This window comes from Lathyrus oleraceus, chromosome 5 (genome assembly GCF_024323335.1).
Source record: "Lathyrus oleraceus cultivar Zhongwan6 chromosome 5, CAAS_Psat_ZW6_1.0, whole genome shotgun sequence".
NCBI lineage: Eukaryota > Viridiplantae > Streptophyta > Magnoliopsida > Fabales > Fabaceae > Lathyrus > Lathyrus oleraceus.
Genome location: NC_066583.1, coordinates 333004016 through 333019053, shown reverse-complemented (window position 1 = coordinate 333019053; position 15038 = coordinate 333004016). Strand labels below are relative to the sequence as shown.

At 29.9% G+C, this 15038-nt stretch overlaps 1 protein-coding gene across 1 annotated transcript; it reads right to left on the bottom strand.

The window, feature by feature from the left end:
- Positions 1-938: 938 nt before the first annotated feature.
- Positions 939-2384, bottom strand: LOC127080493 (uncharacterized). The gene is made up of 2 exons (XM_051020804.1): positions 1378-2384; positions 939-1320 (listed from the first exon to the last, which is right to left on the bottom strand). The coding sequence occupies exons 1-2, from the start codon at positions 2382-2384 to the stop codon at positions 939-941; spliced, it is 1389 nt and encodes a 462-aa protein (XP_050876761.1).
- Positions 2385-15038: the final 12654 nt, after the last annotated feature.

Here is a 15038-nt window from a genome sequence, read left to right as displayed (position 1 = left end):
TTGTTTGTAAACATCACTTTGTACAAAATACATATGCATACAAAAAGGGCTCCCTAGGAGTACCTAGGACACTTTGGGTGCTAACACCTTCCCTCTGTGTAATCAACCCCCTTACCTGTGATCTCTGACTTTTATTAGTTTTTATTTGAAAACTTCTTACCTAATTGGGTTTTGTTCGTACTTTTTCCCTTTTCCCTCGGAAATAATAAAAGCGCGGTGGAGACTCTTGTTAATTGATCTCTAGCTTGTCAATAGCTTGATGATCATGAATTTCCCGCTACAAGATGACTCTGCATTGCCTCATCTGGTCTCTCGAAGAAAGGATTTTTCTCCTCTACGCAACCATTGTTCATTACATAATATCACACTGGTCTATGAGCGGCCATTTCCCTTTCTATGATGATGTTAGTGTCTTCGAACTCTATTATCTAGTCGAATTCTCTGAGCAACACTGATACCACACCAACTAAGATATCCAGTGAGGGCTTTGACCCAGAGTCGAAGTCATCCATTAGCATTTAGTATGCGGCCACCATTCAATCATATTTCTCTTTGCCTGCCTCTACCGGAGTGTTAAACTTTCCTTTGGCAAGACTTATTTCCTTTTTCTCCTTCTTCCTGGCAGACACATTGGTGCTGGATTCAGCTTTTTCCTTTTCTTCAGTCTCCCTCTGTGCTTTCGTCCTTCTATGTTCCCTTCTCCACTAAGACCTTGTCATGAGATTTTTCCCTTTGTAGTTTTCAGAGATGTGGGATGTTTTTCTGGAAGCCTGGAATTCCTTACGGTATGCCAGTGACGAACCTCTGTCTACTTCGAAGTTTTTCCATTTTCCCTGGCCACGTTTTCTACCCTCAACTGGCTTCACCCATTTTCCATTTTAAGCCTCAACATTGGGCATGAAGGAGATAGGTTTAGTAGTGGGACCCATTCGTTTTGTTTAATCAATTTGACTGAAATTATCAGCAATCTCTTTTGTTACTATCATCAAGTTGGAATCTTCAGTGACCCTGGTATCGAAACCATCAGTGGTTCCGTTGGTGAAGCTTTCAACGGCTTTATTTATAAAGTTCTTGAGGAATTCCTGGTCATGATGCTCAGAGACCCTAACCATGACAACTTTTTTGACGAAGTCCTTAGTAACTTCGTCCATGGTGATGGTGTGGTTGAAGTCATCAGCAACTTTGACCATATTGACTTCATCTGGCTCTGTGTAGTGGGCATCAGCAACTTGTAGAGGGTCAGAGTCAATTTTCATTTGGCTTCTGGGTTTGTCCCTGAATTTGAGTCTTCCTTCCTGAATAACATTCTGGACAAGATCCCTGAAAAGAAAATATTGAGACGTTTTATGACCCAGAAAATTATGGTACTTACAAAACCCTCTTTTCTTTCTTTGTTCCAAAGGAGGCATTTTAGCACCGGGAGGCACTATCATTTGAACATCCTTAACAAACAAATCGAAGATTTCTTCACATTTTGTAACGTCGAATGTGTAAGTTTTCTTAGGAAATTTATCATTCTTTTCTGGTTCGATAGGGGTTTTTCCATTCGATGGGGCCAAGACCTTACAAGAATAAGGTGGCCCTTGTTTCAACTCAGCAAGGTCGATTTCATTTTCGTCGAAGTCTAAAGACTCATTATTGGATCCTTCATCATCATTATTGAATTCGATGTAGGCCACTCTTTTATTCTTATTTTCTCTAGCCTTTTCTTCCTTCAAGCGTTCTAATTGTCGAACCCTATCATCCAGTCGGGCCATATCTCTCAAATATTGTGTGTCTAACTTTTTCTTAATAGAATAGTCAAGGCCCCCAGCAGCCATTTCGACCAACTCATGCTCTGATACCTGTGTAAAACACCTAGCTTTAAGCAATCGAAATATATTTAGATAATCATCAATTGGCTCAGTGAATTTTTGTTCAATACTGGCCAATTCCTTCAGACTTATCTTCATTTGCCCCATGTAAAACAGCTCATGGAACATTCTTTCTAACTGATTCCAAGTGTGGATCGAATTTTGTGGCAAGGTTCTAAATCGCGTGAAGGTATTCTTCGTGAGAGAACTTGGGAAGTACTTTATCCTAAGGTTTTCGTTGTTCGAAATGTCTCCTACCTCTATTATATACCTAGCCACATGTTTGATAGTGGATTCAGTGGTATCCCTAAAAAACTTAGTAAATTTAGGAATTTTCGTTCTAGGGGGTATATCTATCTGTAGGATATCTTCCGACAAGGGTGATGTATAATTTGGCATTCGAAGGACAAAATTCACCCCATTTCGTGCCATAATCCTTTCGACCATAGCTGCCAGATTGTTATCTGCTGCCATATCATTATGTCGAATTTGCTGTATGACATCATCAACATTTTGGTTTATATTTACCATTACTATCATTGGCTCTCTCTCCCTGGGGATTTGTGGTTCATCCCTAGGGGGTTTGACTCCTACTCCCTAATTTACCATCTCTGGTGGCAGTTGGTTTTGTGGAGTTTGGTGAATAGTAGGGTCTTCTTCGAAGGTTACCCCTTGGTTTTCCCTTATCTCATCCCTTGGAGGGTGTCGATGGGGTTGTGGCACACCCAAGAAGTCAGCCATTCACGCCTTTTGCGCTGTCATCCGCTGGTTCGATTGTGTCATATTTTTAATTAAGGGATTCAATACGGTGGTCAATGTTTAGGTAAGCATCTGAACCATATCATGGTTGCTTTCATCCATATGTTGCCTCCACACCCCTGCAGAATTATTGGTTAGGTTAGACATTTGTGTTTGGTATCCCAAGCCTAAAGATTGGTTATTTCAACCCACGTTAACCCCATATCCTGACCCTTGTAATGGGGAGGTTATGTTAACCACTAGTTCTGAGAATGTCGAAACAGCGTTATGTAAGCTTGCCATTACTGAAGTTGGAATTCCATAAGGCTGTTTTCGACCACCAAAAGGCATAGAGGAACCGGGGGGTACTAAAGGCCTATTTGGAACACTCCCAATTGGTGGGGGAGTGTTAGAAGGTCCTCTTGGCCCAATGTAAGTCAAAATGGGTTTAGTGTAGGCATCGAACTTGCCATAGATGGTACTGGTTCAAACACGAGCATTGTGGCCGTGTTTGCCCCTGTCGAAGAAGAAGAGGGTGGTACATTATTGTTTGGATTTTGAGGAGTTTGGTTATTTGGCGCATTTGAATTCGCCATTCTCCTTAGTCTATCTTCGTTGGTTATGGCTACTTTACCACTTCTTAATAACATATAACGAATTTTTCAAAAGGGAAAAAATGATTAAATGACCAGAATTAGAATAAATGAAGAAAAATTCACTTTTTCAAATGTTAGCACTGTCCCATTCGGCGTGCCAATTTATTTACCATGAAAATTGGTAAACAACCTCTGATCTTTCAAAGTACTATATTTGGTTACTTACAGAATCGATCAGATTGATCATAGGACATGTGCTAATTGTTTTTAAAGGTGAATTCTAATGAACATAAACACTTCGACAGTGTTCATACCAGCAATAATTCGTTAAAGGATTTAATGAAAATATAAAATGAAAGAGGGCAAAAAGAATGTTGTAAATCGAAAGTAAATGGAAGTAAAGATAAACTTCTGGATAAAAGTACAATTTTGGAAATAAAGAATTGATTATATTACTCCAAGTAAAAAACAATGGTGTAACATCAAACGTACATTTCTCAATTTACTCTTTCTCTGCACACGGATACTTTCATAAAATTGACAGATTTTATACACACTTGAACACACACGATCCTAACACTAAGACCTCTTATTTACACTAATCGAAATAACCGCTTCTAATGGTCTTTCCACCAAATCGAGACAAGTGGAGTTTTGCATGCATGTAACTATCCACTATGCTCCACATGTATTTTCAACAGTTTATATAAGAACAAAAGTTCCCTCATTTATTTGAATTTGAATCCCTCGTCGAACCACAACTGGTGACGTCTCTGTCGAAAAACACCTTAAACTACTAAAAATATTTCTAAGTCCACGCATCATCTTTATCCTTGTACCAAGGCATCTTCGACTAGAACTTCAAACGCATAGTTTTGTCGAAATATCTTCACAAGAAACTTTATTCTCTTAATTTATATGGGCGTCGAAATTCGGAGCTAATAGATTACAACGACATCTGTGAGCACACATGCAAATTGTTAATGGTCTATGAGAATTGAGCTCTTCCCATAACCCCTTTAACTCAAGAAAATACTCCATAACATACTTGGAATCTTGCTTCAGATTGTTAATGGTGGAACATAGTGTCATAACCCTAACACGATCAGATTTGGAAAAACGTTCATGTAGATCATTCCAAGCATCTAAAGCATGACCATGAAAAAGGATTCTCGAAGCAATTTGTCCAACAACTGAATTAATGATCCACGAATTGATGAGGTAGTTACATCGTTCCCATTGAGAAATATTGAGATCATCATCATCATCAGGGACTTCAATGGATCCGTCAACAAACTTCCACTTATTGTTGGCTCCAAAAGCGTGTTTCATAGATCTCCTCCATGAGAGATAATTGAAACCATCAAGTTTAGGAGTGACATTTACATAATTAAGACCTTCACTTGGATGAATATAGTAAATGGAATCAAGATCAAGTTGATGATGTGATGATTTGGTGCAAGGTGCATCGAAATGTTGGATCGATGATGAAGATGAAGTAGAAAAGTGATTGCAATAAGCAATACAGTGCAAGAATAGAAGAAGGAAAACTACAACTAACAATGCAATGTAAAGAAGAAAAGGAAGAAGAAATTGATTATGATTGAATCAAAGAAAAAAAACTCAAGGTCATGTGATCATCCATGGGTGAGAAAGCTTTGTTTGAAGGAATGAGAATGAGATGAAGAAAAATGTTCAATCATTAAGAGGGTTGATACCATATTAAAAAGATTGAAATGAACATTTAGAAGATGGATTCTCATTAATGAAGAAGAAGAATGTAGTAGGAGATATATACAAGATGGTGACTTGCACCATAAACTACCTACACTACACTACAACATAGTATTTTTTAGATGATAAGTAACCTACATTAACAACATTCTAACTATCTTCTACACTGTAAAAGAAGATAATAAGTGATGTACATCACATCTTCTCATGTTATGACGCTCATGCTTCAATGTTATCACGCTTATACTTCAATAACGATAATGAACTTTTCATGCTTTCGTAAAAAGGAATTATTGATGACCTTGAAATTGAATATATACAATACCTATAGGCTATAGCCTATATGCACGATAAAGAAAACAATACACTCAATTCATCATCATCATACACTCAATACAATACCTATAGGCTATAGCCTATATGCACGAGAGAGAGAGAGAGAGAGAGAGAGAGAGAGAGATTAATTACTATGCACTGTCAGTGTAAAAAATTTTATACTATCAATTCATCATCATCACCCGTTTGCATTACTTTATAGATTTTTAAAATAAAAGTCACACTTGTTTCAATATCCAACGTCTATTATTAACTGACGGTGTAAAATCATTTTACACTGTCATTGTATTTCAATTAAACTCATATATATATATATATATATATATATATATATATATATATATATATATATATATATATATATATATATTAGCTATTAAAAGAACAAGCATCTAACTGTGCACTCAATTAATGCATATACAAGTCAAGAAAATATTATTAATCACGAAAGGTTATCAAATTGATGAAAATCTAGAGATTAAAAAAAGGCATGAATTTTGACTACTAAGTGTGTTAAAGAGACAAACATAACATATTTATTGACTTTAGAAACATTTATTAATGAATATATCTTTTGAAAGAGTTTTTAGAAACAAATACTAAAAACTATTAAGTTCATATAAAAAGTGGACGAGGTTTATAAATTACAAAGTAATAAAACGATCTTTTATATGCAAAGGTGTGAAAATATGACTGTAATTGTGAGGTTTTTCTATTTTGTAATCATCATTCTTTTTCTATTTCTTCTTATTACGAATGTTGAAGGTTAGTCAATCTTATATATTTTTTAATTCTTTTATACAGTTTAATTATATTATTTAATTATCTTTGTTCTTTCTTATAGCGCTGAGAAAAAAATGTCGAACCGATTCAGATTGTCCCAAACAAATGTGCCGATTTCCGACATACAATAAATGTGTTATTCGCAACCATTGTCAATGTGTTCTTTCTAAGATTATATGATTTCAATAACATAAGTAGTTATGAATTTGTAATCTAAGTGATGGTTATAAAAGGAAATAAGTCAACAATGAATATTATGCTAACGAGTGCATCTTGAATACTCTAAAATCCAAATAAATAAAATATTACATTGAACACAAATCTTTTTAAAAAAAAACATACCTTTAATTATTTAGAAATTTTAAGCAATTTTTTTAGTTTCTTGTATTTTTCTGGAATTATGAATAAATGAACAAATACATAACATAAAAATAAAGTGTAGAAAATAAATTAACACAAAGAATTATACTAGTTCCCTCTATCAACCATTGGTATATCTAACTCTCTCATATTACGTGAGAATTTTTCACTATTGTTAAATCTTTGTACAAATCTGACACAAAGACTTATCTTACAATTTTCTAACAACAACAAAGAAACATATCACTTCCTTAAATGCCAAACACCAACAATTATAGTGGAGTTTGAATCATCTAGATTCAAATGACTTTTCCAACAAATATAAAAATAACATTTCCTCATTTGCAACAATCTATAATAAGTACAACATTTTCTACAAGATAAAGAATCACCACATACTTGGTGAAGTTTGTATGAAAAATATTGTAGACAAACTTTCCATCAACTTTCATCAACTTTGAGGTTTTGATGATTTTCTAATACATGAAAATTCGATATTCTCTTCCAATGAACAAATCAAGATTATATAGATATTTAAGCACCACTACTAAAAACTTCATGATTAGTGACAAAAAAACTTAAAAACCGGTCCCTATAATGTTTAGTGACCAATAAAGTGACAACTAATTTTCGATAGAAAAAATGCTAGTTATTAACCTTTAGCGACATATTTAACGACCAGTTTTAGTGACCAATTTCAAATAATTAAAGAACTTAAAATTAAAATCAAAAGATTTGCCACATTCAATACTTAAACAAATTCCCTTATGTTTTAGAAATTTGTGCGTGACCACTAAACTATTTCATTTTAGTAGTTATATGTTTTAAAATTATATATATTATAATTGAAATTAAAATATTAAATATTATTCAAAAAATTATTAAATTAATTATCATTAAAATTACATTTTTTTAAATTAATAAATTTGTATGGGTGAATTATTTATATAAATATATATTTTATTTGTTAAAATAATAAAAACGTGAAACTTTCATTAAAAAATAAAAATAATTTTTTTTTGAAATATTTTGAAGAAAGAAAAAATGGGGGATGTAACTTAATAAAGAAAATAAAACTATTAGTGATCGAAATTTCAATCACTAAAATTTTTTATAAATTAATTTTTTATATAACCGTTTGTTTGAGAATGAAAATTAGGTCACAAATATTGATCACTAATTCGGTGGTTAATTTAATTTAATGACCTTTAAAATTTAATGACGATGACATTCAATTTCGGTGGACAATTAGGTGGCAATAGTGACCGAATACTTTTAATTATTTATTCGGTCATTAAAAACAAATTTTTTTAGTGGTGTGATCAAGTATTTCTCTAAACTTTTTCAAATTAAATGAAACTAAATAAAGATAAATTATAAATAATCACTTTTGGTGGAAGATATTAATCATACTTGAAATTCCTCGATGGTTCAAGAAGCGACCTTGCTCAAATTTCACAATCGTTCTTCTTCCACTAGTGTGTTCCACTATACCATTTGTTTATTTATTGGTTGTTGGTTTTTTACTTACTTTGGTTGGAATTCAAAGAAATGAATGTGTTGTTTCATATATCCTTATTCTTATTATTTCTCTCTGTCGCTGATAATGGTTTCAATATCAACTCCAAAACCATTCTGACACACTTTAGGGGTGACGAAAACATCAATCATCGCCAAATTTCACACTTCAATGATTAGAGCTTCTATTTTCAAGCTTGTCGTGCTACTCAGGTGTTAGTGAAATCTTAATTTCCTTTAGTGTGTCAGTTTAACACCAATTATACAAAGGAGAATTGGTTATGTGAAAGGTACAACAAGTCCCTACAACTTTGTATACTTGAGAAATATGTCAACCAGAAGACTTGCATTTTTCAGATAAATCATCAATATTAAAGTCAATACTCAGATTTACGGTAGCTAATAAGAACTCAATTTCTCGTCCAGGCTGTGAAATCTTTCACTAAAAGGTATTACACATATTGAACTAATATGTTTTAATCATAGAAGCTAAAAGGTATTAAGAACCTGAACAAGAAGTGATCTCAGTGATACTTGATTGGAATGATGCAATAAAATGCTTGTCGAGATTGTTGATATTTGACCAAGTAGCTTTTGTTACAGCCATGTACTTGCTATCTAAGATTTTTGACACATGCATTAATTTGAAAACGTGATAAGTTTCATGTGTAAATGGGTTTATGGCTAAAAGTAGAAGTGGTCAGTTACAAGTGTCGACGAATTTGGTTTGTCGAAAAAGTGATATCATCTTTGATCGAATAGTAATCAGTATATTTGTTTTGAGACTTTGTGAAATTTAGAGTTTCCATAATATTTTTCCAATTAGATGAATGAGATGTACGTGGATAACATCAGACAGTTATTTGAGGACACATGAGAGTTTGTCAAATACAAAGGCTGCATGGAGACGAAGACGTTACATGTTTTGCTTAGTCGATCGTTATAGACGGTTAACTTAAGACTAGTATATAAGTAAGCATACACTTATCTTTTTAGAGGTCCACAATTGTACAAAAATTCTGTAAAACTTAAACTATTCGTGTGTTTGTGAGAAAAGAGTCAAGAATGTATGTATATGCGTTCCATTTTTTATAAATCAAAGTTTTTATCTTCAGTTATTTACTGAATTGAAATTTTTCCTATTATATTTATTTTCAATCATTGTAATTATTTTTGTTTCTTTTATATTTTGATTTCAATGTAAAACATGTTTCAAACATTAATTTTCACGCAATATGTTTTGGGATCTCTTCGAGTTTGATCCCGTGAATGAAATCAAACTTGTTTTGTTTATCAAATTTCAAAGTAAACAAGTACTACCATTATTAAATAACTTCATCCACATCCTTTCTTTTATTTTTACCTCGAGAGTGCATCAATTTCTGATTGAACATTGCACTTAATTGCAAACGATGTCAAGTCTTCCAATGTCAAGTAGATTTTTTCATCCTACATGCTCAATTGTTCTCAAACCTAATAATTTCATTGTCTACTGAACTTTGGTTGGGGATGCTTAGATCTTCGTTTGAATCATTTCCTGGTGCTTTTAAGTCTTTTTTTGTCCAAGAGTGACCTAGTGACCCAAGAATAAAGGATTAAAAGCAACTTTAATATGTGGAATGATGCATTATTTACTAACGTTTTTCCTTTCATTTTGTATGACCTTGGCAGTGTGAAAAAGCTTGGTAAGTTTTTTTCACCATATGGAAAGTTATTTAATAATTTATTTATCAAACAAGCACTACTGCGAAAATCAGCTATCATAACGGTTGGAAAAGGACACAACCACGTCTGATCAACCGTTGTTAGGTAGGATGTATTGTATGTATGATGCTTTCTATCATGAGCATAAAACCGTTGCGATAAACTAGATAGTGCACTGTATATCACAACGGTTAAAGTATACAACTGTTGTGATATAAAATTAAATGTAAAGAAGGAAAAAACATGCCTTTTTATTTTGGGGTTCTTCTTTCTTAGCTTCACCAGCATTTGAAGGGCCTTCGACATTTATGTCACCCCTAACTTCAGTTTCATCTACAACAAAAACGTGTAAGAAGTCGAAGGTATTAATGAAAATAATTTGAATAAATAAATATATACATGTTTTCTTCTCTTGATTCTCTTGTAAGATGGAAAAGGCGATCGACGACCTCTTGTGGAAGTTTTGTCCAAAGAAGTGGCCTTGGAAGTAGTTCGTCGACCCGTTGTTGAATTCCACTACTAAAAAAAATTATGGATGGAAGTGGAAAATAGGAAATTCAAGGACTTATTGACGAGTGAACGCCATGCAATATTTATATTCCTGAGTAGTGAGTTTCCTTTACACGCATTGCATCAAAAATTGTTGCCAAAAATAATAAATTGAGTTGTGAAATCTATTAAAATAAAATTAAATGTGTTTGAACGATGTCATTAAAAATTTATAAAAAGTTTAAAATTATAACTAACTTAAATGATTGAGTTAAAGTTTATTTATTTTTAATATTTTTTTGTTGAAGTATAAATTTTTTTAATTATTTGAAAAATATTAGGACCAACTTACAAATTTTGAAATAATAAAATACTTCATATATTTTATAGAGTACGAGAGATATTTCAAATTTATTGATTTTATGTATCGTTTAAAAAGTATTAAGTTTAATTTGGATAAAATATTTAATAGATTTAAATTATTTTAATATATTTTTAAATTTTTTATTAAGGGTGTTTGTGGTGTCGTTTGAACGGTTTTGACGTTAAAAATTATTTGAACTGCAAAAAAAACCATGTTGTTCAGTTTAATTTGATTGGCTTTGAGAAATAAAATCTAACCAAACCAAATTAAACCAATGCGGTTTTGATTGGTTCTATTTTTTACAAGACTTTTATTGAGTTATACATACACCTATAGAGAATAACATAACTTTGTGTTTAGTCATTCATATATTACCAAATAACAAAAAAAAATCATCATATTTTGACAAAAACTTCTCATTCAATATATAAAAATCAGATTAAATAAAAGTGAAATAAAAAATAAAAAATAATAGCATAAAACAATATAAAAAATATTTAAATAAAAAGAAAGAGGAGATGAGAGATTACAGAAGATGAAAAATAAAGAACATAAGAGATGCGAGATTAAAGAAGAAAGGTGCGTTAAAAACGTAATTGGAAGAGATAATAATAACATAAAAATGAGATGATGAAAAAGAAACAACATAAGAGAAAAGAGATTAGAGTAGAAGAAGTGAAACATACATAACAAAAAAGATGAGAAGAATATGCAATACTATCATGAGAGATTTGAGATGATTAAAACTAAAATCCTAAGAGTGTGTTTGGGTGAAACATTTTAATGAGAGAAAATTTAAAGGAATTTAAAGTGACACCAAAAAATAAAGAATTTGAAGGAATTTAAAATGATTAGACCAAAATTTATTGTTTGGATAAAAAATATAGAGAATTGATAAAATGTTGTAAATTTATAAAATATTTTATTCAAGTTAAATTTAACGAATTTAAAGTGACACCAAAAAATAAAGAATTTGAAATTACTTATTTTTTCTATACAATGGAAATGTTAAATTGTTTATTATTAATTTTTTAAATTTTGCTAGATATTCCTCATATTTTATGAAAAATTTAAATTCATCTGTAAAATTGTCTAAATATTGCAAATAAATCCATAATAATTTAAAAATTTACAAATTAGTCTATTTAAATTTTTAAAAATTGTAAATTGATCTCTGTCTTTCATATTTTAAATTTGTCCCAAAAATGTTAACATTTATGAAAATGATCCCAAAAATTTAACAATAAATCATTTTAATACTCCATCCAAAGAAAATAATTTAAAAATGAATGAATTTCAATTGAATCATTTAAATTGCTTAGAATTTTGAATTCTTTAAAAATTCTCAATTAACTCATCCAAACACACTCTAAGATTTAATAAGAGAATATTTGTTAGATTAAGGCAATAATATATTTGAATTTTGGATTGAATGTGAGATAAGTAGGGTTTGCGTTGTAAAATAATACAGTTTGGTTTGGTTTATTTTGACTTGCAAAATACAAACCGCAAACCAAACCGAATCGTGTTCATTTGTTAAAAAATAACCCAAACACATTTGAATCAAATGTGATTTTTTACATTTTCGATTTGATGATTTACGATTTTCTATTTTATGTAAACAATACATTTTTTTCATATCATTTTAAATTGTTTGAAAATATTTATTATCTTGTTAAAATGTCATACGGGTAACATCACATGGATTACATGGGTAACAAGATTATGACATCATTAATGACAAAATAATAAAATCATAGTACCTCATATTCTATTTATAAGAAAAATATTAATTTTTAATTCATTCAATAACTAATATATCTAATCTATATTCTATTTTGAGATATTATTCATTCAATAAATTTAAGAAGACAATTTTTTTCTTCTTATAAATAGAATAAAACAATAAAAAATAAAAACTTAAAATAGAAAAAGAAGAGGATCCAGAAATTAGATAAAAATAGTATAGATGTTTTTTTAAAGGATATATATATATATATATATATATATATATATATATATATATATATATATATATATATATATATATATATATATATATATGTGTGTGTATAATGGAAAAATCTAAATACAAACAAAATTTGCATATAACTGAAATTGAAAACAGGCACACGAGAAGTATCGAGTGTTTATTGTATATTTTCTTATAAATAGAGCATAGAAGTATCGAGTGTTTATTGTATATTTTCTTGAGTGTGGCTCAAAATATAGAATCATATGGGTTTAAAATATCCTTGAACCATACATTTACACAAGGAGTGACTTACACACGTCATGATCTTAGGTTTTCGACACCAATCTTTGGGACAATCAGAATCTTTAAAACATCTACGCATCCGTGCTATAAATAAAAAATAAAAATAAAAAGAAAATTGGATGGAATATTGTATATAAGGTGAAGAGAAAATTTTAAAAGATAAAAATAACTTACCTTCAACATATCAGATAATTATAAAATAAACAAACTTGATAATTTGAGCCATAATTTTTCTCTTTCATGTAAGAAAAGGTTTTATCACTTCATTATTTATAAAGCTTTTTCTCTTCTTACAAAAATCGAATATGTATTAGCGCTTATCTTATCGAGTGGTAAAAAACACTTCCATAAAGATTAATCATAACTAAATGTCTTTTAAATATATCAATGAGTTGTATTTATCTCTTTAATATATTTATTAAAGACCTCAAATTAAAAACTTATCACTCATAACAATTCAATAATTTTTTATTAAATATCTATTAGTGTTATAACTTTTCGTAACAGGAAGGGATAAAAAAACCAAAGACCAATCATATTTTTGGACCACACATATCAGCATGAACTTATTGTGTTTTATTGATGAATCAAACTTAACTACTTAATGTGAAACATTAAGTGATAATGAGTGAATCCATCTTTGAAATTGTCCAACATGTATATTAAATGCAATAAAATTTAAAAGCTACTTAATGCACTGTCAGTGTAAAAAATTTTACACTATCAATTCATCACCATCATCCGTTTGTATTATTTTATAGATTTTTAAAATAAAAGTCAAATTTGTTTCAATATCCACGTCTATTATTAACTGACTGTGTAAAATCCTTTAAATTGTCACTATATTTCAATTAAATATATATATATATATATATATATATATATATATATATATATATATATATATATATATATATATATATATATATATATATATATATATATATATATATATATATATTAGCTATTAAAAAAACAAGGATCTAACTGTGCGCTCAATTAATGCATATACAAGTCAAAGAAAATATTATTAATCACGAAAGGTTATCAAATTGATGAAAATTTAGAGATAAAAAAAAGGCATGAATTTTGATTACTCAGTGTGTTAAAGAGACAAACATAACATATTTATTGACTTTAGAAACATTTAATAATGAATATATCTTTTGAAAGGGATTTTAGAAACAAATACTAAAAACTATTAAGTTCATATAAAAAAGGGACGAGGTTTATAAATTACAAAGTAATAAAACAATCTTTTATATGCAAAGGTGTGAAAATATGACTGTAATTGTGAGGTTTTTCTATTTTGTAATCATCATTCTTTTTCTATTTCTTCTTATTACGAATGTTGAAGGTTAGTCAATCTTATATATTTTTTGATTCTTTTATACAATTTAATTATATTATTTAATTATCTTTTTTCTTTTTTATAGCGCTGAAAATAAAATGTCGAACCGATTCAGATTGTCCCAAACAAACGTGCCGATTTCCGACATACAATAAATGTGTTATTCGCAACCATTGTAAATGTGTTCTTTCTAGAATTATATGATTTCAATAACATAAGTAGTTATGAATTTGTAATCTAAGTGATGGTTATAAAAGGAAATAAGTCAACAACGAATATTATTTAGATGTTTTCTTCTTTCTTTATGTCAGAGTTATTTCCATTGCCTTTTGAATTCATGCTTATCAATTTTCCTTGTCTACCTTATCTCCCATTATGCTAACGAGTGCATCTGAAATACTCTAAAATCCAAATAAAAAAAATATTACATTGAACACAAATCTTTTAAAAAAAAACATACCTTTAATTATTTAGAAATTTTAAGCAATTTTTTTTAGTTTCTTGTATTTTTTTGGAATTATGAATAAATGAACGAATACGGAACATAAAAATAAAGTGTAGAAAATAAATTAAAACAGAGAATTATACTAGTTCTCTCTATCAACCATGGGTATATCTAACTCTCTCACATTATGTGAGAATTTTTCACTATTGTTAAATCTTTGTACAAATCTGACACCAAAACTTATCTTACAATTTTCTAACAACAACAAAGAAACATGTCACTTCCTTAAATGCCAAACACCAACAATTATAGTGGAGTTTGAATCATCTAGATTCAAATGACTTTTCCAACAAATATTAAAATAACATTTCCTCATTTGCAACAATCTATAATAACTACAACATTTTCTACAAGATAAAGAATCACCACATACTTGGTGAAGTTTGTATGAAAAATATTGTAGACAAACTTTGCAGCAACTTTCACCAA

Bases quoted from the DNA above. Each gene is read 5' to 3' on its own strand.
- LOC127080493 (XM_051020804.1), bottom strand. From the start codon at position 2,384: ATGGTAAATATAAACCAAAATGTTGATGATGTCATACAGCAAATTCGA. The intron at 1,321-1,377 runs GTTTTGTAAGTA...TTTTCTTTTCAG, and splicing joins GAACAAAGAAAGAAAAGAGG to GGATCTTGTCCAGAATGTTA.